This window comes from Delphinapterus leucas, chromosome 9, assembly GCF_059928025.1.
Source record: "Delphinapterus leucas isolate spDelLeu-1000000601 "Yukka" chromosome 9, BTC_Dleu_Yukka2, whole genome shotgun sequence".
NCBI lineage: Eukaryota > Metazoa > Chordata > Mammalia > Artiodactyla > Monodontidae > Delphinapterus > Delphinapterus leucas.
Window position 1 is genome coordinate 11,333,319 of NC_143137.1, and position 26,172 is coordinate 11,359,490.

General features: G+C 46.0%; 1 protein-coding gene across 6 annotated transcripts in view; it reads left to right on the forward strand.

The window, feature by feature from the left end:
- The window catches only part of TCAF1 (TRPM8 channel associated factor 1), a 46,720-nt gene that overhangs the window by 15,536 nt on the left and 5,012 nt on the right, over positions 1 to 26,172 (forward strand). The window contains exons 1-9 of one of the 6 annotated variants that reach the window (XM_089917265.1): positions 2,823 to 2,909; positions 6,757 to 8,286; positions 9,561 to 10,194; positions 19,254 to 20,248; positions 20,538 to 20,635; positions 21,746 to 21,959; positions 22,275 to 22,514; positions 23,563 to 23,900; positions 25,587 to 25,837. In XM_089917265.1, coding sequence (XP_089773391.1) covers positions 9,575 to 10,194; positions 19,254 to 20,248; positions 20,538 to 20,635; positions 21,746 to 21,959; positions 22,275 to 22,514; positions 23,563 to 23,900; positions 25,587 to 25,837 — 2,756 coding nt within the window. In that variant the 5' untranslated portion in view covers positions 2,823 to 2,909; positions 6,757 to 8,286; positions 9,561 to 9,574. Of the gene's footprint in view, positions 1 to 176; positions 814 to 846; positions 2,910 to 2,972; positions 8,287 to 9,560; positions 10,195 to 19,253; positions 20,249 to 20,537; positions 20,636 to 21,745; positions 21,960 to 22,274; positions 22,515 to 23,562; positions 23,901 to 25,586; positions 25,864 to 26,172 lie in introns of those variants that run through there. The other 5 variants (XM_022578881.3, XM_022578853.3, XM_022578846.3 and 2 more) reach the window with 5 other exon arrangements.

The window sequence follows — 26,172 nt, forward strand, 5'->3', positions numbered from 1 at the left end:
GACTTGAGGATATGGGGAGGGGGAACGGTAAGCTGTGACAAAGTGAAAGAATGGCATGGACATATATACACTACCAAACGTAAAATAGATAGCTAGTGGGAAGCAGCCGCATAGCACAGGGCGATCAGCTCGGTGCTTTGTGACCACCTAGAGGGGTGGGATAGGGAGGATGGGAGGGAGGGAGACGCAAGAGGGAAGAGATATGGGAACATATGTATATGTATAACTGATTCACTTTGTTATAAAGCAGCAACTAACACACCATTGTAGAGCAATTATACTCCAATAAAGATGTAAAAAAAATAATTAAAAAAAAACCTTTATTAGCTGTGATATAAATAAATATAGCCAAACTCCTGGCAAATATATATAGATTTAACACATCCTTGGAAATAGTTGTATTATTTTATATAAAGAACTATCACTATCCACCAACTCGTTTGCTGGTAAATAGTATCACGGATTTCTTTTTCCGGAAACTGCCCTGCAGCACTGCCAAGGCGGGGGCGGGGGTTCTCCGTCTTGCATTTGCTGGGGGCATCTGCGCGCAGAAACTGACACAAAGCGGGGCCTCTGCGGTTTGTGGGCTGCCGGCCAGGCTCCGCCCCCACCGCTGCGTCAGCCAATCAGCTCCCGGGAAGGCCGCCTTCTCCCTCCCCCACCCCCGCCGCTGCTCACCTCTACCCGCAGCGTCCAGCACCACCTACACCAATTTTCAAATCCCGGGCTGTGTGCCCCTTCTCCTTGTCACGTCTCTGCAGAGGAGTCCCCTCCCCCTTTGAAGTAGCGGGTGTGGATATTGCTGGACTACGGGTGAGTCTTGTACAAAGATGGTTTTTGGGACCAGAGCAGGCCACGGAGCACCAACCGAGTTCCCTGCGGCCGGGCTTCGAGAGGGAGGGACGCGGCCAGGGTCCCAGGGGAGTGGGCCCAGCGGGACTGAGAAAGTGGTCGGGTTTTTGCTCTGAGACCAGTTGGGCCTAAGGAGGCAGATGTCTTTCAAAGAGGATTCCCTGCGGTTTCTCCATGTCTGTTTCTGGCTCTGCTTTTTTTTCCACCACTCTGGCTTTTATTTCTTTAGTTCTGTTATTTCTTCTCCTACGGGAAGGTAACCATCAAAAGTCTAATGCATTCTTGCCCTTTCTAAACATTTTTCATAATAAAATCTGTCAAAGCTACAGATAAGTACAGAAAATAATATAACAGATTTATCAGGTGTTGACATTTTATCACCTTTCCTTCAGCTCCCTCTTTCTCTCTCAACGTCACTCCCCCTCTCTCCCTCTGTGTGTGTCTCTCCTCCTTTTTAAGAAAGAAAATCTGACATTTAAAACCTTTTCCCCACCAAGTCTCATGCCACCATCCTGAGAGGTAAGTTAGGTTGTATCCCTCCCATGTATATTTTTGTCCTATTATTTATTTTTATGTATGCAGTATATGCATTTTTGTTTTGAAGTTTAAATTTTTCATGAAGCAATGTTTCAGGTTTTACCTTGGTGCTACTAGTCTTGGCATTTCAGACCCAAAAGGGTCTTAGCAAGCAAGTCACCAGCCCTCTTTGTTTAGAAGAGGACCCTGACCCCTGGAGAAGGTAAAAGACAGCCTCACCATCACTCCTTCACCGAGCAGGATCCTGAATTCAGGTCCTCTTGATTTCTGTTCCTGGCATTTCCTCTATGTAAACCCTGCCAGTGAGCTCACCTGCCCACATGCTCCTATTGAATTATTGTTCATATGATTCAATATGGGGAAAGAGGATTGAAGGGAGATGGAGAAAGGAAATATGACTTGGATTTGGACCAAAATCCTAGTCAAGATGAAAAAATATGCATTTTCGTGAAACATATTTATTAAATCTTAGGATGACCAGAATATTTATTTTATTTAACAAGCAGTCATACAGTCTTACTGTATATGCCAGACATTGATCTAAGAACTTTGTATTCACTCACCAGGCTTAAGCCGAGGAACAGAGGAATTAAGTAACTTGTGCAAAGTCACTCAGCCCCTAAAGTATAGCACTAAGATCTGAATCCAGGTTATCTGATGACAGTCTGAGTTCCTAACCATTATCCTACATTATACTACCGTAGCACCTGAGCTAGGTGAAGTCACCACACAAAGTAGGAACTTGGAATTCAGAGAAGGGAGGAGCAACTGTCAACTGGTCATCAGAAAGGACTTTAGGAAAGAAAGAGGATTTGAAAAGTACACAGAAGAATCCATTTTAGCCACCTATTGTTTGCTTGAGATATATTATTATTTTTAATTTACCAAACAACACAGTAACAGTGCAAATAATGCAGCGCTATATAAAAGTTGCCCTGCGCTATTCCTCAAATTAAACAAATATTAGCAGGTAGAGATGTAGCTATCCTTTCACCCACCATAATACAAATATACGGAGGGATGCTTTTTATTATAAAAATGAAAGCATATTCAACAATTTCTGCAATTTTTATTTTCCCCTAGGCAACATGTCAAGTACATTCCTCCAACGAAATGGAGATCTAACCTCTTCATGAGAATTGAATAATACTCTGTAGACCGTGTCCTATGGTTTGTTCAGCCATTTCCTTTCCTAATGACTAGTCAGAGAAGTTTTGTCTTTAATTAGACGGCCGTCCCCACTGCCAGAATGGGGGCCACCGCAATGCCGAGCCGACAGGGCCGGCGACACAAAGAAGTGTTGTCCCCTGCCAAGCGCCGCCCCTCGGGGTCGCGGTCCCGCCCAGGAGGAAGCGGGGAGGAGGAGACTAGTCCGGAACCCCGCCCCCGCTTCGTCTCCGCCCAGCTCGCTCGCCCAGCGCCGCTTGCTGGGACGCCCCTTCCCCGCAGAACCCTGCGTCTCCCTCTGCCCCCAGCCTTCCTTCTTCCAGCTGCCGCCTTGGAAGTTGCAGGGCGACCTGGTGAGTGGCCCTCTCCGAATGCCCCGCAGGCTGGACCAGGGGCGGGTGGCCGTGGACTGAGTTCGGGTAGGGAGAGGGCGGTGCCGGAGGCCGAGGGGGCGCGAGGGGGGGCGCGGGCGGACCTGCGGGCCCCGGCGAGCGGCAGTGTTGCCGGTTCCCAGATAGGGGCACAATCCCTCGCTGTTGTGTCCGCCTTCCTGTGAGAGATTGTTCTGTGTTCTCCGGCTCTGCATCCCTCCTGCCGCATTGCTCCTCCTCTTGGGGTTCTAACATCTGATGTTTGTTTAATTGCTTTGTGTTGTCGAGTTGCGCACGAACATGGCCTAGAGAAACAGCATCTAATTCGCAGCTTTATCGGGTGAGACTACCGGAGCCCAGGGAGGTGGCAGGGCTTGCCCAGGGTCACACGGGGAGCTGGTGGTAGAGCATCACTTCTGTCCTACTGCCCTTTGATCTTTGCAAACACTCTCTGGGACTGAGATCCCTCGCCCACTTGCATTGCCCCCACCGAGACTAGGGAATGTGTGTGTGTGTGTCTAAGAGGAGCCGATGGTCTGTGTACCTCCAACCAACCCAGACCTCCGTGCCAGCGGGCCTGGAGAATTCCCTGCCAACACACGCGAGCTTTTCCGCTGTCTCCCCCCCTCTCACCCCTCCTGCTGCTGCTTCCCACCACCTCAGCCCCCTCTCCACTCCTCTGACGTCACGGACATGCTCTTTGCAGACTGGCTCTGGGCCTGGGGAGGAAAGTCTGGCCTGGTGAAGGCCTGGAGAGGAGAGGAGGGAGGAGGATCCCACACCAGAACTTAGTCCTGACAGCCCCTCGGAGTCAAGGCCGGCCCTCTCCCATATTGTCCATTTGATAGGACACCCTCTGAAGCCAGATGATCAACAGCTAGGAAGAGGCAACACCCGGATTTTTTTTTTTTTTTTTAACTCAGGTCTCACTTATGCGCTCATACTCCTACATTATGCTATTTTCCTGGGATTTACCTAGTGAGAAAAGTGAGCAAATATGAGTGAGAGAAAGACAGAGAGCCCAGGGGGTATTAAGAAGGGAGCGCATTAAGATTAAACTAGAGGAATAGAAAAAGCAGAGTTCTGAATCATGCCTATTTTTATGGGGATGGGGGGAGGAACTGATTCTGGAGGGCCACAAGAGGGCCTTCAAAAATGTTAGTAACGGTCTGTTTTTTAATCTGGGTGATTGGTGTATGGAAGTTTGTTTAATTTTTAAATCGTTTTATTATTTTACCATCCAAATTCTTCCACGTGCATTACATATTCTTTTAAATGTATGAATTAAACCATTTTAAGTGAAAAATAAGTAAGATTGGGCTGGTATGAACCCACCCCAATTCTGGCTACTATTAACAGAAGATGGTGGACACTGGAAAAGATACTGGACATATAAGGAAAAATAAACAAAGCGTTCGCGGAAAAAAAGGCATGAAGATGAGAAGACCTATAGGATTGGGTGTCTGTGATATGGATCATTTTGCAAGGCCCGAGTAGCTATATGCTGAAGAATTGATCCCAGGTTTGCCCTTACGTTCACATCCATGATTCAGTCGTCCATCCGTGGAGCACCTCTTCATTCTTGTGGGGAATCCAGATATATAAATCACGTCCCCTGACCTCAGATACTTACTCTACTTTGGGGATTTCAAATCAAGCTACAGTGCAGGATGTGGTGCCATATCCAAGGCAGGCCCACTACCCTTCTTGCGTTCTAGATACGTCTCTTAAAGAGAGACCCCGTTTAGGTGCCATGGGGCCTCTTTGTGGAAGGAGTAAGGGATCTGTAAAGCTCTCTCCTTGAGTTACAGGTCGTGCCTGAGGTGCCTTCTACTCCCGAAGTGCCTTGGGTTCCATTAGTTAGCGGGCCTGGGGAGAGAAAGCAGGATCCACAGAAGGAGAACCAAGGATGAAGAACTTAAGGGGAGAAATAAGAGATTACCCCAGGCTATGTCCATCTGCGCTTACCAAGCTAGGAGGGCAAACAGGGATTCAGGCACAAAGAAGAAGCATTTGGTTGAAAAATTGAGTGTGGGAGTCATTGATAGCTGGTTAAAGTGGGGACAGAACCAGCTACAAAGTTCAGGGAACCTCCACAGAGGAGGAATTCACATTTATTGGTGGACAAATGCACAACTTGGGAGATGAAGGAAGACATTTTAGAATGAGTGAGATAGGATCAGTTGATGAATCCAATCATTTATATATTCAATCATTTAATGTGTTTACTTGATTGAATTTATATTACCTGTGCTATTTTTAATTGTAATAGAAACACATGCAACAATTCAAAGGACTGTTGTGCAGACTTCTATAAAGAGAAAGAATACTGTTCACCTCTTCCTTTCCTATGCAGTCAGTGTTAGCTTGTTGAAATGTGGCCTCCATAGTTTTCTGTTTATATAAAATCCTAGTAACAGGCTTATGTATTTCTGGTACTTAAGAACGTGGACTCCAGTGCTAGATTTCCTGGGTTTGAATGAAGGATCCACTTACCACCTATGTGACTTAAGCAAGTAACAAATTCTCTGGCCATCAGGTTTTTTGTTTTGTTTGTTTTTTGGTCTTGCGCATTTTTAAAATTGGGATAGTGATAGTACATACCTCATAGGTTTATTGTCAGGATTAAATAATGTATGTAGAGCGCTTATAATGATGCCTGCAACCTGGTAAGCACTATATTGTCGTCACTACTACTAAAATTGCTAGTACTACTATTGTTAGTAACTTCATCCATACAAAGGTGGGTTTTTGTCCTACATATTATAGCAATTTGAAATTTTCACTTCAGATATATCTAGGACATTCTTCTAGGTAGAAGAAAAATAGGTTTAACGCTGTTCTTTATGAAAGCCTCGTGATATTCTATAATACAGATTATCATGCTTTTCTCAAGCATTCTCCTTCTCAAAGCTTGTCTTGCCACACTCAGAGCCTTGCTATCAGACTAAGGAACAAGGAAAACCGGCAGAGAGAAGGGCGCTCAGGTGGTTCCACCCAAACCCCACTCACCTCAGGCCACCCGTCAAGCCCAGGAACCAGGTGGGAGACTCAGCAGGAAAAGCACCCCTCTTCTCCCTTGTCCCCTACTTTTCAAATCTGCAGGCCACCTGTCCATCCCTTTGTCACTTCTCTACAGATACTTCTCCCATGAACTAGCTCAGAGTACAACGAGTGAGGCAGAACTGCGCGTTCCCTGCTCTGGGTGTGTTTGGAGTATCAACGCTGGGGGCAGCATGGCAGTTGTTTACAGCGTGTGTATGGGTGGCCGCCTGGGGGCTGTGCCCCGGGGTCTCAGGTTCGGTGCCATGGCAAACTCCGGGGGTTACATGGAAGTTGGGTAGCCGTGACTTTGGGTTAGAGATCCTGTACCTACGGGAGTCAAAAATGGTTCTAGGGAATATTGTTTGTCATCTGTCTATCTCCCTGTCTAGATTTTCACTTATCTATCTCCATTTGCAGTTTTGTTGGGCAGTGACCATCCTTGTGCGTGTATCTTTAATACTGCTGTTCTTATTTTTGTAAGAAAGGTTATCAGTAGGCCTGCTTATCTTAAGATAGGCACACCTTTGAAACCGAGTTGCCACTGTCAGATTGCTTTCAGATTCTCAGTCCTTCTAACAGATCGCGCTAGTGTTTCCACAGCCTTGGGGCATTGGACATTATTATCTTTACCTTCCTCTCCTCCTCTTCCTTTTTCTTTTTTGCCCCCTTCTTTCTGGACAATCTTATGGGCAACGTACATTGTATTTAAATTGCCTGATTAGTGATATTGAGCCTATTTGCAGAGATTTATTAAGTTTCCTTTTCTGTGAATATTTTCTCTCAGGTAGGATTTCAGTGGCCTGAAAGATGTGGGAGAGGGAACAGGAATAAAAAGAACGGAAAGAGAATCTAAAATGAAAGCAGGGCATGTCCAGGAAGGCCAAGTATCCTGGAAGCTGCAAGAGATATGCTGGAAAGTAAGAAGCAGCCAGCCCTGGAGGCCTTAAACCCCAAGAGGAAGCTCAGATTTTCCCCTGTGGGCAAAGGCGAAGCTCTGGGGCGTTCTTTTCTGGGAAATAATACAATCAGTGGCTGTAGAAGAATAAAGGCGAGAACAGATGCTGGTGACTTAGAAGCCGGGTCCATTTAGTCCAGGAATGAATCACTGAGGACCCAAACTAGGTTAACGGCAGTGTGATTGGAAACCATGAAGGACGAACGACACTGTGACCAGCTGGATATGGATCAGAAGAGAGAAGGGACACAACTGTGACTCCTTGCCATTTGCTGTCCTGGCTGTTTGTGGACCCCAGGAGGAGCCAGGGACGTGACAGATTCTTATTTACCAACTGTTTGCCGATTGTATCTTCTCAGTAGTTCTCTGGGGTGGAGGTTACCCTCTTTAACAACTAGGGACCTCGAGCTTATGTTTTTACCCAAGAGGAGCTAACTTGGAGGGAAAAGAATAAATTTAAGACTTTTCAGTTTCAGAGACAGTTACAAATGGCAGAGTGTGCTTTCAATAGGGGTCTTGAGTTTATGGCTTATGTCAGGACCAGGGCCTTTGCATCTGTGGCCTGGGGAAGGCACAGAGAAGGCCTCTGCCAAGGGCCCGTAGAAATCCTTGAGAACTAAACAATCATCAGTATTAGTACTGGCTCCAAAATATGAAACCTGTAAAATCAAGAGTCAACAAACGCTTAATCCAGTGTTGGTAAAATCTAACCTTAGGTTAGATTTGTTTTCGCTTTACAATAATTCCCTATTTTGCACATACTTAAATAGCTTGTTCGTAACCAAGTAATTTTCAGCAAAGATATATATATATAATAATTGAACACGTATATGTATCTACATATCTATAGATCCATATATAATACATAATGGAAAGGCACTTAACCTATGCTATTCCTTTAATCTTCAGAACAGTCCTATGTGGTAGATAGTATTATCCCTACTTAATGAACGAGGAAGCTACGTTCAGCCTAACTCCAGAGCCTAAGCTCGTAATTGCTGTGCCGTAGTACCTTGAGTGAGCATATTCTTTCACAAGGAAAAAAGCAGTAAGGGCCAGAGATAAACACCTAAAGAATACCTGCATGTTCAGAAGAGGGAAGAGGATAGGAATGAAGCGGTTTGAGAGGTTACACATGATGAGGTTGGCTCAGGCCATAAGGTTGGAGGTGGTAATAGCCTCAAGGACCAGGAGAGCAGCACTGTCCAGACCCACCGAGTGGTCAGTGAGGCCTGGATGTCCTGACTATTCAACGCGTCTGTCCTTGAGGGAAGTGCTTCAGTGAAGTGCATATGGAGGAGTTCGGACTGCAGAGAGACCTTGAGCGGGGAGCTCGTGGTGAAGAAGCAGAGGGGTTTTGTGAGTACACATCCACAGACATACACACCTTTCTCTGCTATGTCCAGGTGCAAGTAAGAATCCGCCGTAAGTTCATAAATTGTTACCTCTGCTTCTGATTGTCTGGGACCTGGACTCAAGCCAGAGGACTTCTGCTTTCCTCTTACCCAGCCTATGACTGTGACCAGAGAACCCTCTATGAGGACCCAGACTTTTCAGACTGAAATTCTGGCCCCAAGCTGAGATTAATACGATCAGTGTGGAAGCCAAATGGGGAGGAGTGGGGGTGGGGAGATAGCATGCTACACCACTGCATTGGTTTCCACTGGTTACCGCAGCAAAGTACCACAAACTGGGTAGCTTACAACAACAGAAACGTATTCTCTAACAACAGTCCCCAGCCTTTCTGGCACCAGGGACCAGTTTCGTGGAAGACAATTTTTCCACGGACGGGCGGCGGCGGGGGAGGCGGTGGGGGGGCGGGGATGGTTCAGGCGGTAATGCAAGAGATGGGGAGCGATGGGGAGCAGCAGATGAAGCCTCACCCGCCGCTCACCTCTGCTGTGCGGCTCAGTTCCTTACAGGCTGCAGACCAGTAGCGATCCGCGGCCCAGGGGTTGGGGACCCCTGCTCTAACAGTTCTGGAGGCTTAGAAGTTTGAAATCCAAGTGTTGACAGGTTTGGTTCTTTCTGGAAGTTCTGAAGGAGAGTCTGTTCCATGCCTCTCTCCCACCTTCTGGTGTGTGCCAGCAATCTTTGGCATTCCTTGGCTCATAGAGACATCACCCCAGTCTCTGCCCACATGTTCTCATAGCCTGTGTGTCTCTCCCCTGTGTACCTGTGTCTGTGTCCAAATATCCTCTTCTTATAAGGACACTAGTCATTAGATTAGAGCCCACTCAAATCCAGTATGACCACACCTTAACTTGATTACATCTGCAAAGACCCTATTTCCAAATAAGATCACACTCACAGGCGCTGGGAATTAGTACTTAAATATATGTCTTTGGAGACTCAATTCTGCCCGAATTCTTCACTTCTGTTTGCTTCCTTTATGTGATGCAAAATGTCGAGCTTGTTTAGTCTGACCATGAGAATGTTAGTTGACAGTGCACAACAGGGTCTCCTGGATTGGAGACACTGAGGGCCCTGATGAGTGCTTGAGTCAGTTCACAGTGTCGGTCTCATCTGCTGAATGGGAAGAATTGCCCCAGCTAGTGGAGGATTGAACTCTTGGCTTGTTTGTTTGTTTATCCATTCTTCACCAGGCTGAGGCTTTGCTTTCCTCTCTGCAGAAGCCGATCCAGCCATGGCGACTCCGTCTGCTGCCTTTGAGGCCCTTATGAATGGAGTGACAAGCTGGGATGTCCCTGAAGATGCCATCCCATGTGAACTGCTTCTAATTGGAGAGGCCTCCTTCCCGGTGATGGTGAATGACATGGGCCAGGTCCTCATTGCTGCCTCTTCCTATGGCCGAGGCCGCCTGGTGGTGGTGTCCCACGAGGACTACTTGGTGGAGGCCCAGCTCACTCCTTTTCTCCTCAATGCAGTGGGTTGGCTTTGCTCTTCCCCTGGGGCTCCTGTTGGTGTACACCCATCCCTGGCACCTCTGGCCAAAATCCTTGAGGGCTCTGGTGTAGAGGCAAAGGTTGAACCAGAAGTGAAAGACTCCCTGGGGGTTTACTGTATTGATGCCTACAACGAAACCATGACTGAAAAGTTGGTCAAGTTCATGAAACGTGGAGGGGGCTTGCTAATCGGAGGCCAAGCCTGGGATTGGGCCAACCAGGGCGACGACGAAAGGGTTCTGTTCACGTTCCCTGGGAACCTTGTGACCAGCGTGGCCGGCGTGTACTTCACCGACAATAAAGGGGACACGAGTTTCTTTAAAGTCTCTAAGAAGATGCCCAAGATCCCAGTCCTAGTTAGGTGAGTGCATTACCCCAATGGGGAGTTGGTCCCAGGTTAAAAAGAAGGTGGTTCTTGTCTTCAGGCTACTCCCAGGCTAACAGAAGAGAATTTGGCACTCAACGTGGACTCGCCATAAATCAACCAGAGTATTAAAATACCCTGAGGTGCAGGAGGGGCAGGATCCCTGTTGCCTCCTCAGACCAGATCACTTAGCTCTTTGAGGGGAGAAACATCTTAGTGACCATTATGTCCCCCGGCATCTTGTTTAGTAAAATATATTGCTGAATCCCAGGGTTCACATGACTAATCCAGGAAGGTGACAGGTGAAGGTTGCCTGCAACTGAAGTGTAAGGAAAAGGAAGACGGACACGAGGGGTCCAGTAAGACAAAGTCTAGAGAGCTGTGCGAAAGGTTTTGCAATGTCCAGCCAGATAGGGTTAGGATGGAAGTAAAAACTAGAGGATTTAGAAGTTGAGATACCAGAAAGATGGCATAAGTTCTATGTGCTAGATCTTAAATCTAGGAGTCAGAGATGATTTTTATCTCTGGAAGCAAAAGACCTGCTGATGGAGGATGAAGAAGGCAGCTGATAGGTTCCAAGACAGGCTACACAGAAAGTTCTTCGAGGGCCTTGCCCAGCCTGTTCCCTTCACATTGTGCTCCAGCACCTCATATGGTGCTGAACATGGAGCACGTTAGTAGGTGCTCAGTAAACATGTGTTGGATGGATGATTGGATGGATGAAGAGAGAGATGAGAAGCTGGGGTAGTCCCAGAAGTAGAAAAATCACACGAGGCCACACCTTATATAGTGCATGAAAACTCTCAGCATCCTTGGAGCAAAGAGCATTGGTATTTCTGTCCGGTGGGAGCAGAACGAGGTAGAACTGAGTGAGGACGGTACACCAGGGTAGTACAAAGACTTAGGGAATGAGCTGTGGCCTCTCCTTGGCATGGAACTCCTGGAACACCCCACAGCTCCATTCTCATATGTGCAATGAGGAAAGAGTTGTTCAGAGGCACAGTGATTGATCAGATTGATCAAACTTCAGCTTACTAGTGATCTTCATTCTAAGGAACAGGAAGGTAAAACTTGGGTGTAATTCTGTTTGACAACGTAATCCCCTTTAGTTGCCTTAAAAGATGTTTTTCTCTATCAAAATCATACCTCTTTTTTCTTTGGCTATGCCTATATCATCTCTTATCATCACTGAATCTGAATTTTTTGCCTTTTGGTTAAATCGTGTGTGTGTGTGTATGTGCATGCGTGCACATGGGAAATCAACTTGAAGGCTAACGCAGGAGGAAAAATCAGACTTAATAAGGGAAGTGCATAGAATCTCCTGTGGAGATTATGGGTTATTAGCATCGGTTATTCACTAGGTAAGACTTCACTGCAACTCTTGACTCTGTGCTTGTGCAGGTAGGTATATCATAGAATTACTTATATGTTATGAGGGTCATTTTTTGACTTGTGGATGGATTCAAGATGGCAGCAATGACTTCCTAAGTTAATTGGCTGAGATGAAATGAAGAGAAGGAAAAGGTACAAGAGAATATATGTCTGTGTGTGTGTGTCACATATATACATTTCTTAACTTATCTACATTAAGAAATACCTATGGGGCTTCCCTGGTGGCACAGTGGTTGGGAGTCCGCCTGCCGATGCAGGGGACGTGGGTTCGTGCCCCGGTCCGTGAAGATCCCACATGCCGCGGAGCGGCTGGGCCCGTGAGCCATGGCCGCTGAGCCTGCGCGTTCAGAGCCTGTGCTCCGCAACGGGAGAGGCCCGCGTACCGCAAAAAAAAAAAAAAAAAAAGAAAATACCTATGCATAGGTTGAGATGAGTAGGGAAAAACAGAAAAGAAAAACCTCTCCTCCTCCCCCCAGTTTCCTTAATATTAGCTCTCAAGCACCCAGTATGTGTGTTCCGTCCAACCCTCCTTCCCTCCCTCCTTCCCTCTCCCTTGCTCATCCCTTATTTCCTTCCTTCTACAAAGTAATATATTCACAGAGTTCAAAAAATCAAAACAATGCTGAAAGGTCAGCATCAACCTATCTTTCTCCCACCTCCTGTTGTGGTCGTTACCAAACTATACATTTATCCAAATTCATTAATTATAAACCTAAATTGTGTGAATTTTACTTTATGTAAATTAAATCTCAACCTTTGAAAATATATTTGTTAAAATAGGACTTTAAAAAATAAATAATCTGAGATATAATCAGATTCATGTATAAGGATTGCAATTCAGCATTATCTGTTATTGGGAAGGGTAGAAATTATAGAACACTATACAATGGATTATTAACTAACCATTAAACATATTATGTTTCCAAGAATATTTAAGGACAAGGGAAAGCTCTTTGGGGATACTATTAAGTGAAATAAAATAGGATACTAATGGTGGTTCAATATGTTCCCAGTTTTGTTAAAAAAATATATAGCTATATGTAGAAAATATTACATAAGAAGAAAGCCCCAAATATCAGTAATAGGTAGATCTCTTGATTGTGGGATACTGATAGATGATTTTCAGTTATAAACTTTAATTTTCAAACTTCCTATCAAATTTTTTAAGAAGGCATATATTTCATTACCTTGCTCACATGCAATTCAGAAATCACATTTAAAATCTTCCACATCTTTATGACACACAAATGCTTTTTTATTTAATAAGCAGAAAATATTTTTAAAATTCTAACTCGTTAATAGATCACTTTTTTTTCACTTTCCTTTCTAATATTTCTGAAACATGCACACACACAGGCGTGTGCAGTGTTGCCAATACAGTTGACCCTTGAACAACTTGAGGGTTTGGGTCATCCCTCTACACAGCTGAAAATCTACGTATAACTTACAGTCAGCCCCCTGTATCTTTGGTTCCATATCCTTAGATTCAACCAACTGCGAAACGTGCAGTACTGTGGTATTTAGTATTGAAAAATAAAACCTGTGTAGAGGTGGACCTGCACAGTTCAAACCTATGTTGTTCAAGGGTCAACTGTACTTTTGAATTATGATTCTTCTTCATTGGATACTCTTTTAGATTACTTTTTCAACATTGCTGGATCTCTTATTTTTTTATTTTCATTTTAAAATTATTAAATCATAAACCCACAATACAACTCTCTTTTCACCTTTGCACATTATTTTCCCCACTCATTCATAATTTTGCTCCCTTGTCATCTTAGTATACATGCTATTTTGAATTCTGCTCATAAACGTTTTCATTCTATGTAATCTTTAAAATTATACTTGATTCATTTTATGCAAATGCCAGTGTATATACCTCATTTATTTAATCATTTGCCTACTGTTGAAGATTTGGATCTTTCTTTAGTGTTCTTGTAATTATGTAATACTGTATAACATTATCATCAACGCATTTTCAGCAATACTAGACACCAACATGCTTCTATTAGAATTCAAGAAGGAAGATTATTTCCATCACAGGCTGTCAGGTTCACATTGAAAGTCCCTGTGGGTTTAGTTACTCTGCCCAAATATCTTATTTATTTTTAAACCCACATTTGAACATGCGAGTGTGAATTAAGATAGCTTTAACCTTGCTACTTGTGCATTTCTTACTAAATTAAATTCTAAATAAGATATTAGGATGAACCTTCTAAGAATAAACTGTCCACAGGTCTTATCAAGATGAATCAAATTTTTATCAGAAGAAGTTACTAATTTTATGATGGAAAAATAAAACCCTACATAATAAAACCAGATGATCTACTTTTAGCCTGGTGAGAATACCTGCAGATATCAGGACACAAGTCTCATAGTCACTGCCCTCACTTCCTGCCTGGAAAGCACCATGATCTGCACTTAGAGCACTGGCCACCATGTTGTCTCTATGGCCACACTGCCTGTACTCTGTTCCCCGAACAATTTCTAATCTTCCATCCGCTTATCCTCGGAGGTCTCCACTGTATCTCCAGATTTGAGGGCAATGGCTATTGTACTTTAAATGCAGAACCAGTCCCACCTTCTTTCTATTAAGTATTTCATTTGAACAAACACTGGATCCATTGTCATAAACACAGCCTCATTTCAAGACTCAGGATTCTAGTAAGAGATTTCATATCTACTGGGAAAAGCACAGATTTTAGTGGAGGCCAAATTTAATAAGTTCCCAAGCTCTGTCTGGTGCTTGCTCTAAAACCTTGAGCCATAAGTAAGCCTCATCTCTAAAGCAGGATTAATAATGACTACCTTTAAGGGTGGTTGTGAGGATTAAATGAATTAAGAAACATGTTCAAAGTACCTAAAACACTTTAATTATTTTGACATCAGCTTTCAGGCTGTGGTAATGTAAGCATATGAGGTCATGAATATCATTTCCAAACATTGAAAATTACCTGGCAGCCATCATTATGCTGCTTTGCCCCAAGTCATGTACGTTTCTCCAGTTGTATAAGCTATCGATTTTTTTTTTTTTTGGCTGTATGTGGGCCTCTCACTGTTGTGGCCTCTCCTGTTGCAGAGCACAGGCTCCCGACGCACAGGATCAGCGGCCATGGCTCACGGGCCCAGCCGCTCCGTAGCATGTGGGATCTTCCCGGACCGGGGCACGAACCCATGTCCCCCGCATCGGCAGGCGGACTCTCAACCACTGCGCCACCAGGGAAGCCCAGCTATTGACATTTTAACTGGTATTTTTCCTACTTCATCCACCAAACTGAGGCAGCAGCATCATGATGGATTGCCATGTTTTACCCTTTTTCTACATTTAACAAAACAGGGACTAGACACTGAATTGGCTTTACCGATAAAGGGACTTGATGCTGATTAAACATATCATCAGATAACCGATCTGAGGGAGGTTTGGGGAGAATCAACCACAACAGTTTAATCTGTTTTATGGATAAGAAGGCCCTTGTCTCATTTTAACACAAATCTCAGGCTTCTGATAGAGTTCTGTTTCTATGTGTGTTCATTCATCCATCCATTTAGCCAGCAATTTATTCGGTATATGCTATGTCTCAGGCTTTATTTCTTATTTCAAAAAAATGATTTCCAAATATCTGAGAATTAGAAGAGCAGAAACGTCTCCAATAACCAGCCCTGGAGGAAGTCACAAAAACCAAGTAACTGTTGTAGGAAGAGGGCTTGTGATATCAAGGTTCGGTAGAACCTGGAAACCTGGGCTTGCTGCCAGCAACTGCACGCCGTGACCTTAGCGTGTGCTTTCAACTCTCTTTCTCCCTCTAAATGGGAAGTGCTGGAGTAGAAGGTCCTTGCCCTCATTTCAGCCATTACTCCATTGAGACTGGTTTTCAGTCTTCAGTAATCCCTGTATATTCACGGTCATCAGAGATGCAGAGAAAAGCATGTCGAACAGTGGTCATGCTCTGAAATGTCCACATGCTCCAAATTGCTTGGCTTGAAAACACCCCTGTGAAACCTGAATGGGCAAACGTTATCTAAATTGATGCCATATGTGTATATATACACACACACATATATATGTATATAGACATCTCTACTTCATTTTGAAAGATGGCCAAGGGATATTATATAGAAAAGTCTTTTGAATTCCAAATTTTGAAGATTTCAGGATTTTGAAAATAGACTCTTCAAATGAGCCGAAATGCAACAAGAGAACTGCCAAATTCCTGAAGATAATCAATGTGTATATGACTCTCCAAGTAGTTTGGAAAACAAAAATACCTGAACAGATATTAATACGCTTATTTGTAACAAGGATCCACAAGTCTTTGGAGGTCATTGCTAGGATAGATAGAATGCTAACTGCAGACGTTGGTCAGGGTCATGGCCCTGCGAGATGGGGTGAGCATACCTACCTAACTCTGAGCGTCTTACTACAGTCCTAGCCATGTATAGTAGAATTGTATTAACTGGTTCTCACAAAATAAATTAGAAGTTTTTAGAGAGTGAATTCAAGTGGGAAGATATGCCACTTTAGAAGAGAAATTGCTAAGTCACAATTCCGTTTTCTTTTCCTTTTTATGCACATTTTCCTTTTTTCAATTTCAAAACAATATGCTTACTGGAAAAAAGAGAAATAGTCCCAAAGTATACAAAGTAAAAAGTGAAAGATCTTCGTCCTCCACCTCAGCCTCTTACTAATTCTTCCCAGAGGTAATCACTGCTTAGTTTGGACTGTTATCTTTTTTGATGCTAACGCTACATGAACTCTTTCAGAAAATAAGAGGAGAGAAAAGTTTTTGTAACTTATTAAAACATTATTTCTCTGATGCTAAAACCAGAAAAAGACATTGCAAGACAAGAAAACTACAGAACAATGTCCCTTATGAACAGAGATACAAAAATTCTTACTAAAATATTGTAAGTAGACTACAATATATAAAAAGGATACTACATCATGACCAAGTAAGGCTTATTCTAGGAATGCTTGGCTGGTTTAACATTCAAATATCAAATTAATTATTCTGTTAATACAGAATAAATGAGAAAAACCATATATATTCAATAGATGTACACAGACCAAAAAAATCCTTTGACAAAATTCAGTGTCAAATCATGACAAAATTTCAGCTAACTAGAAATAAAAGGGAACTTCTTCAGTGTGATGAGTCCTCTTTGAAAAACCTATAGCTAAGAACATACTTAACGGTGAAATACCCTGAGATTGAGAACAAGGCAAGGAAGGATAGCTGTTTTCACAAATGAGGATTAATCCCTGTTCTTTGGTTTTCTTGATCTTCTCTTTCACATATGTGCAGTTACAGACTCTTCTGTTCTCTTGGGTTTCTGATCAATCTGATTTCACTTGATTTATATTTCCTATAAATTCCTCCTGTCCCAGCTTGCAGATTGCACCCTTCTTGAAATATAGTGAATCTAGTGCTATCATGATTTTATTGTCTTTTTAAAATAAATTTTGTTTCATTTCAGACCAGAGAGGGAAAAGAAAAGTAAAAATCCAATTCAAGTTGTTTTTTTTTTTTTTTTTTTTTTTTGGTGGTATGCGGGCCTCTCACTGTTGTGGCCTCTCCCGCTGCAGAACACAGGCTCCGGACGCGCAGGCTCAGCAGCCATGGCTCACGGGCCCAGCCGCTCCGTGGCATGTGCGATCTTCCCGGACCGGGTCACGAACCCGTGTCCCCTGCATTGGCAGGCGGACTCTCAACCACTGCGCCACCAGGGAAGCCCCAATTCAAGTTTTTTTATGAAACATTTATCTCCCCCTGCATATAAGCCGTGGCTGTCAGAAATAACAGACAGGTCTCTGACGATGCTTCCGACTCAGCAGGGAGCATCTAGGGTCCTGCTAGTGACGCAGTGTCTGGGTCTCAACTTTGCACATTCAGTATTGCTCATCTTGTCGTAACAGGCTAATGTACAAACCTTGATACCAATGTAAATCACCTCTTCACTGACTACACTTGTAAAACAATTAATTGCATGAAATTTATGAACAGAACTCGTGATAAGAACTAAAACACAAAGCACCGAGCTAATCTCCCCGTGCTATGCTGCTGCTTCCCACCAGCCAACTATTTTACATTCAGTAGTATATATATGTCGATGCTACTCTCACTTCACCCCAGCTTCCCCGTCCCACTCCAAGCCCTCAAGTCCATTCTCTACATCTGTGTCATTATTCCTGTCCTGCCCCTAGGTTTTTCATAACCTTTTTTTTCTTTTAGATTCCATATATATGCGTTAGCATACGGTATTTGTTTTTCTCTTTCTGACTTACTTCAGTCTGTATGACAGACTCTAGGTCCATCCACCTCACTACAAATAACTCAGTTTCGTTTCTTTTTATGGCTAATATTACATTGTATATATGTGCCACACCTTCAATAAAGATCTATTAAAAAAAAAACTAAAACATTTTCTATTTAATTTTGTATGCATAAAGTACTTAAATTTAAAAACGAATGTTTTTTGCTTTAGAATCAGCAAATTAAAGATATACTAAGATGTTGCTAGAGAAATATGTCACAAAAAAATAGAAGATTTTGGTTTTCCTGGCCAGTGACTTCTTTCTTCAGGCAGATGATCCTGGGAAGTACTATTATTATCACAAGGTTGTTTGGTAAATTTGCAATCAGGGCACGAACAGCTAGTTGAATGATTTTAATGGCTAGTGCTTCAAGGAGGTGGAGAGTCATCTTGTAGGGTGATACCTTTATCTTTAGGAAAGGTTTGTACCTGCTAAGAGGACTATAGTTTCCCCATCAGTTAATTACAGCTCTGCCAACCACAGAGAGTACAACACAAATACTGTAAATATGCCACCTACCTGACCCCCTTTTTTCAGTGTTTCCTTACAACTGCCTCTGACCATACGGTTGCCAGAGATTTACCTAACGAGAGTGACTTAACCAGCTCTGGGACCTCAAGCTTAGAGATCACTCTACCTCTTACCCCCTCATAATCCCACTACCTGGGGCTGCTTCCCCCATTTCGGGGGTTATAGGGGTCCTGAAAGTCTTATAGGAGTTTGTTACCCTTAGATAGGAACAGGTGGTGATGAGAAAAACCTTATAGCATGGATGTGTATGACTCCTGTTGGGCCGGCAATGAATGTGTGGGATTCTGGGTGTAGGCAGTCAGTCCTCTTGGATTCACATAACAGCAGAGTCCCACTAGAGTTGAGGCCGGTCAGCTCCCTGCCCCACCTTTTGAGATAATAGTGATTCTTCACTAGCGCCACTGACTGACTCAGCTCTCTGTTAACTTTATTTGTAGAAAATTAGATGCATGAAATTATAAACAAGCCTCCTTATAAGAATGAAACCATGATTTTCCATTCAGTTCTTTGTATAGTGCTTAAAAGGTTGAAACAAACACTTAAATCCAGAATGTTTAAGATACAGTATTGGGTACACCCAGCAGGACTTCTTTCGAGATTTCCTTTGGAGGGTTTGCACACAGAGAAAGAGCAGAATTAATGCCGAGTGCCTCTGTCTTCCCTCCAGCAAGTCTCCATACCCAGTGAGGCCAGGTCTGCCCACTTTGTTCTCCCAGTTCCCTTGTAAGAGCTAAAAATGGTATTAATAAGTCTGACACTTGCTATATGCTGGGTGCTGTTCTGAGCGCTTTGTAATAGAGAACACGTGTGTCTTTTGCAGTTGTGAAGACGATCTCTCCGAGGACAGAGATGAACTCCTGCACGGGATTTCTGAGCTGGACATCAGCAACTCAGACTGTTTCCCGTCCCAGCTGCTAGTGCACGGGGCTTTAGCCTTTCCCCTGGGGCTAGATTCCTACCATGGCTGTGTCATAGCGGCTGCCCGCTACGGCCGGGGCCGGGTGGTCGTGACTGGCCACAAGGTCCTTTTCACCGTTGGTAAACTGGGCCCCTTTCTGCTCAATGCTGTGCGCTGGCTGGACGCGGGCCGCAGAGGCAAGGTCGTGGTGCAGACAGAACTGAGGACTCTGAGTGGGCTGCTTGCAGTGGGGGGCATAGACAGCAGCATTGAGCCCAATCTGACCAGCGATGCCAGTGTCTATTGCTTTGAGCCCGTGAGTGATGTGGGAGTCAAGGAGCTGCAGGAGTTTGTAGCAGAGGGCGGGGGCCTATTTGTTGGAGCCCAAGCCTGGTGGTGGGCCTTCAAGAACCCAGGAGTGTCCCCTTTGGCTCGGTTCCCAGGAAACCTCCTCCTCAACCCCTTTGGCATTAGCATCACCAGCCAAAGCCTCAACCCTGGGCCCTTTCGTACTCCTAAGGCAGGGATAAGGACCTATCATTTCCGTTCCACTCTGGCCGAGTTCCAGGTTATAATGGGCAGGAAGAGAGGGAACGTGGAAAAGGGCTGGTTGGCAAAGCTGGGACCGGATGGTGCAGCTTTCCTGCAGATCCCCGCAGAAGAGATCCCTGCCTACATGTCGGTGCATCGGCTCCTAAGGAAGCTGCTAAGTCGCTATCGGCTCCCAGTAGCGACCCGAGAGAACCCTGTCATCAACGACTGCTGCAGGGGTGCTATGCTCTCCCTGGCCACTGGGCTGGCCCACTCTGGAAGTGACCTCTCTCTGTTAGTCCCAGAAATTGAGGATATGTACAGCAGCCCCTACCTGCGCCCCTCGGAATCTCCTATCACTGTTGAGGTCAACTGCAACAATCCAGGTAAGGAATGAGGGGTGGGAGCCTGGCGGGTGGGAACTGGAGGGCAATGGGTCGTGATGACTTGAGCAGCTCAGCTCCAGATCTGATCACCCCCAGGAGGCCATCTCCGTCCTCTGCCGTGCACTCTCAAGGAGATGGGGGTTGAGGTTTTAGGTGATGTTTGGAAGAGTAGAGCCAGGGCAGCATGGAGGCAGGAAGATGTGCAGAGCTCGTGAAGGGACTCTGGAAGCTGGGTGGCGATGGAATCACGGAGGAAGGGTAACGTCTACTCTTCCTCTGCTTTTGGCAGGCACCAGGTATTGCTGGATGAGCACCGGGCTCTACATACCCGGGCGGCAAATTATAGAGGTCTCGCTGCCTGAAGCCGCTGCCTCTGCTGACCTGAAGGTAAGGCATGCCCCATCTCACCACGTAACGTGGAACCCAAACACGGAAGCCAGATGCTCTTGCTTTCATAGTGGGTATCTTACCTGACTTTCCTACAAAACCAGCTGGCACTACAGGGCGTGCACTTCTACCCCGTAGTCGCTTAGGATGAAGCTGACTGGTTGACTGAAATGTATGGATTTGATACATTTCAGCGCCCAGGACTCAAACCTAACCAGCTTCTGGCTCAAGTTTTGTGCTTTTAACTTAGGTCACAGAGTGGGGAATAAGAAAGGTACCAGATGGCTGGTGCCCTAGCACACAGTCCAGTAAATCTTAGCCCACGTTCCATCCCGTGTACATTTCACATCAAAGCATGAGGTCCTTCTGACTCCAGCTTCTTCCCTGTGACACCATACGCTGTTCCTAGCTTGCGCGGTCCGCGTCAGCTCTGTCACTTTCACGTGCACACACACGGTATTCACGTTAAGCTGCTGTCCTGCTCCATCCCCCTTGTGGGGTCATCGTGATGGTTAGCGTCCGTTTTGTGCCTGTATCTGTCCTGGAACTTGTTTAGCATAAACCCGGGAGAACAGTCCCAGGATGCCTCTGAGGACAGGGGTGACTCCACTGGCGCAGGAATAGGGGCCTGGGAGAACAGGTGGAACTGAATCAATCTTCCACATCAACCGGTCACGTTTTCTCCCACTGGGCCTCTCAGGTCAAAAGGCAGGATCCCCTCTGCCCCTTCCCAAAGCCAGAATCACCACGGGGGAATAGGCAGCCTAGGATTCTGGTGTTACAGAGACGGCAAGGGACTCTGTGTGGGAGTCGCCCACCTCAGAATTAGCATCTGGGCCACACCTGGTGCCCCTACATCAGCGTCTCAGCGTGACCCTTTGTGGAGCTGTTTGACCCGCCCCGAGAGTGAATTTACACGATCTGGTCCATACGACCTTGAGGGATGATACAATTTCATGGGTTTAGCGCACAGGGCTTATAAATGGTGGGATGCCTGGACTTGCCTAGGGTCATGGCCCCGTGACCCTTCCTGTCCCCATGTCCTGGGCGCTCTCCCCTTTGGCTCATGCATGCCCCAGGGTCACTACGTGGGGGATCTCTCTGCTCCAGGTACAGATTGGCTGCCACACCGATGACCTGACCAGGGCCAGCAAGCTGTTCCGAGGCCCCCTTGTGATTAACCGCTGCTGCCTGGACAAGCCCACAAAGTCAATAACCTGCCTCTGGGGGGGCCTCCTGTACATCATTGTGCCTCAGGGCAGCAAGCTGGGCTCCGTGCCTGTCACGGTTAAGGGGGCTGTGCATGCTCCCTACTACAGGCTAGGTGAGTGGACGCCCTGGAGCGAACGCGAGGGACAGGGAGAGCTGGGGGTGAGGAGGTCATCTGGGGCTGCCTGGTATGGGAAGAGGGAGATTCGGATTGGTGGAGGGAAGGGAGGGAAGCTTCCTTATAGTCAGCTTTGAGGCTGAGGGGATAAAGACCAAACCGTATCACATCCATGGGACCTTTGCAGAAGAAGGATAGAGCAGGTATGTGGTTGTTCATGGCATTGGTGTTCTCCTGCTGGGGTTCAAGTTGAACGTGTTAATGTCAGGGATATGGGAAAACAAGTTTCAAGCGCTGTGGCCTGTCTTCCAGGGGAGACATCCCAGGAGGAATGGAAGAGGCGTATCCAGGAGAATCCAGGTCCCTGGGGAGAGCTGGCTACAGACAACATCATCTTGACGGTGCCAACCGCAAACCTTCGCACTCTGGAGAACCCTGAGCCGCTGCTACGCCTCTGGGACGAGGTGATGCAGGCCGTGGCCCGGCTAGGTGCTGAGCCTTTCCCCCTTCGTCTGCCTCAGAGGATCGTTGCCGACGTGCAGATCTCAGTCGGTGGGTACCTGGGGCAAACCTCTGTGCATGCTGCCCCCCCTTAGGGCCTTCCTTCTTGCAACAGCCATGCAGTGGGCAGCCAGCAGGGTAGAAATGTTCTTATGGCAAGGCATATAAAATGTAATCCTTGCTATTTAAATGGAAAGGGAAAAAATGCGTCAAAAAAAAAAAAAAAAAAAAAGACTCGCTGTGTCCCCCAACAAAACATTGGAAACTACCTAAGTGCCCAACAGTTATGGAATGCTTCAGTAATGTATTGTGTATACCTTCAGTGGACATTAAGGAAGACATTTAAAGTGATATTTTGATGGCATAAGGAAATATGATGAGGTTATGTGACACATAAAAAGCAGGCCGTAGAACTATATGTACACTGTATGTTAAAATATGTTACAGTTTTAGTCAAGAGATGTTATCAAACAGTGGGAATGGTGCAGAAAATACATGCTGGGTTTTCACAGACTTCCATCAGGGGACTTCAAGGAGTGGATAAAACCAACCGAGGGCCTCTTCCTAGGTCACAGGTGTTGGGAGAAAGCACTGAATAAAGAGATCTTTGCCAGCAGGTCAAGAGGCCTGAAAAATGAAGGGTGTATAGAAATTAAAGAACCAAGGAAATCTCTCTGGACCTTAGTTTTCTTGGCTTATGTAGATGATCACTATAAGGTAGTGTCCACGTGGGCAATTCCATGTCTAAAGAATGAGAACCACAAGTTCTTAATTTTGAGAAAAGAGTATAATGATGGGTTCCCACGGACAGAGCACTCTCAGAGAAACAGAAAAATTGAATAGTAACACGAACGGTGATCTGTAACCTGCCTCGGCTCCCATAGCCAGTCAGAGCGGCAATGAAAGCATTATTACAGAATGAGAGGGTAAGGAGGAAGGCCCAGGAGGCTCTGGGTTTTGCCTTTCTGAGCATTACAGGGTTCTGGAAGTCATGGGATCAGCGGGGACTGGGTGTTTTGGGAGATACAATAGAGAGAATAATTTTGTTAGATGGGTGGGGAGCGCTCTAACCTTCTTTTCCCCCTCCTGCATTTCCCAGGCTGGATGCACGCAGGCTACCCCATCATGTGTCACCTGGAGTCGGTGCAGGAGCTCATCAGTGAAAAACTCATCAGAACCAAGGGGCTGTGGGGCCCTGTGCACGAGCTGGGCCGCAACCAGCAGCGGCAGGAGTGGGAGTTCCCCCCGCACACCACCGAGGCCACCTGCAACCTGTGGTGTGTCTATGTGCACGAGACGGTCCTGGGCATCCCTCGAGGACGAGCCAATATCGCTCTGTGGCCCCCAGTTCGGGAGAAAAGAGTCAGAATCTACCTGGGCAAGGGTCCCAATGTGAAAAACTGGAATGCGTGGACGGCCCTGGAAACGTACTTACAGGTGCTGGGCCAGTGTGGGCGGTGGTGGGAGCCCCGCAGTGGGGACCCTGAGCAGACGGTAGTGTGGTGCCCGGGGGACCTCCCGCTGACCCGCCTCCCGCACCAGGTTGGGGAGGTCCTGACAGCGCCCAGGTGTGAAGGTGCTAGTTGAGGATGCTTCTCAGGGCATCACTTTGCATGGCCCTAAGGTGGACTTAATTGCCTCAGCCCCACCCTTCACCCCAGAACTCTGAAGAGATTTTTGAGAGTAGACAGAAAGCACTGAGAAAGGTTAAAAATTGGTAGAGGCAAATGTGATGCTACATATATAGTTGCTGTCACTGGCTTTAAACCTAGACATACCTGAGACTGAAGCCAAACTGCGCTGTTTAAATAGCTCCCTAAAGCTGAACACACCCTGATTTGCGCGCGCACGCACGCGCGCACACACACACACACACACACAAATATGTGGGAAAGGAGCTGTTTTTTCCCTAGGTGAGTAAACCGTCTTCTTATTATGACTTGGCTGTGCCTCAGTTTCCACCTTATAAGCAAGCCAGGTTTCCTCACTGAACTGGACATGGGGGTGGCCTTTGCCTTTTAGTTATCACACAACACCCCAGTTCCAGCCCCCCGGTCCCTGGATCAGTTCCCAGCTCACTGTGGAGAGTTTCATCACCTTGGATTCTGGAACTCAGTCTCAGGCCAGCCACACTCCATGCTGGCCCTTCCACCTGCTGGAGTTCTCACTGCAGATCCCCTCCGCCACAAGAATGACGATGACACTGCTAGGAAACTGCTTTAACCTTGTCATTGGGACAGAAGTTCCTCCTCTGTGAAATCAAGTTGAGGTTGGAGCTGCTTCCCTGGTGGCGCAGTGGTTAAGAATCCACATGCCATTGCAGGGGACACGGGTTCGAGCCCTGGTCCGGGAAGATCCCACATGCCACAGAGCAACTAAGCCCGTGCACTGCAACTACGGAGCCCGCGCTCCACAACAAGAGAAGCCACCGCAATGAGAAGCCCTCACACCACAGCAAAGGGTAGCCCCCGCTTGCCGCAGCTAGAGAAAGCCTGCGCACAGCAACAGAGACCCAGCGCAGCCAAAAATAAACAAATTAACATGGGCTGTTTCCAACAGCCTCGGGATGGCTGCCTTTTCCCAAAATTATGCCTTACTCTTAATTCTAGCTACCTAGAGTATACATTGTCTTGTGCTTCTACTGGACTCACCTTTTTTCCCAAAGGCCGTTTTTGGTCGCCTTGCAAATTGACATAGACCTACAGTTAGTGTGGATTATGTCAGGATACGGCTGGGAGTTCCCTAATTGTTGGGGTTTAACTTTGCAACTATGAAAAACAGTGGATTTTTTCACTTCAACCAATTTTAAATCCTCGTGTAATATCCGATGACTACTTTCATGGTCTAGTGAGATAGGTGAATAATGATATTGGTAGTAAATCCTACAGTTTTCACCACAGCTGTCTTGAGTGTCTGCTTTGTGTTGAGCCCTGTGCCGGCTCAGAGGCCCTTCTCGTCCTCAGAACTTGAGAGTAGCAGTGAGGCTGGCAGGTAAAACAGTAGAGGGTCAGTGATAGATATGAAACTGGTGTTTAAGGGGTGAAACGCGTTAACTCATTTAGAGTGTTTGCTGGGTCTCTTGTAGATCAGATGTCTCATCCTCCTCCTTCCTTCTCTTTCCAGCTCCAGGAGGCCTTTGGGTGGGAGCCGTTCATCCGTCTCTTCACTGAGTATAGGAACCAGACCAACTTGCCCACAGACAATGTCGACAAAATGAATCTGTGGGTGAAGATGTTCTCCCACCAAGTGCAGAAGAACCTGGCTCCGTTCTTTGAGGCCTGGGCCTGGCCGATCCAGAAGGAAGTGGCAACCAGCCTGGCCTATCTGCCTGAGTGGAAGGAAAATATTATGAAATTGTACCTCCTCACACAGATGTAAGGAGTGCCCAGCGAGGTGGCAGGTAGAGAGGTTTGGGGAGTTAGGCAGAGATGGGGATTCACTCCTCGACCTCTGTCTCTTAGGTTCTAGCCTTGACCTCTCAAGCTCACTGCCCCTAGATCTTAGTCATATCTCTGGGGAGTGGGTTCAGAACATAGAAAAAAGTGGAATCGTAATTCCTCAGGAGCAAAGCCTTCTGTTTATGAGCTCATTCCTCTGCTCCCAGCCATCAGATGCCCTCCTGACCCTGTGCTGGGCCAGTGCTGAGAGCTTTGGCCCCTGCTCCTATGCCAGCCCTTGGTTCACCATCGTGGGCCATAGCCCATAGAGG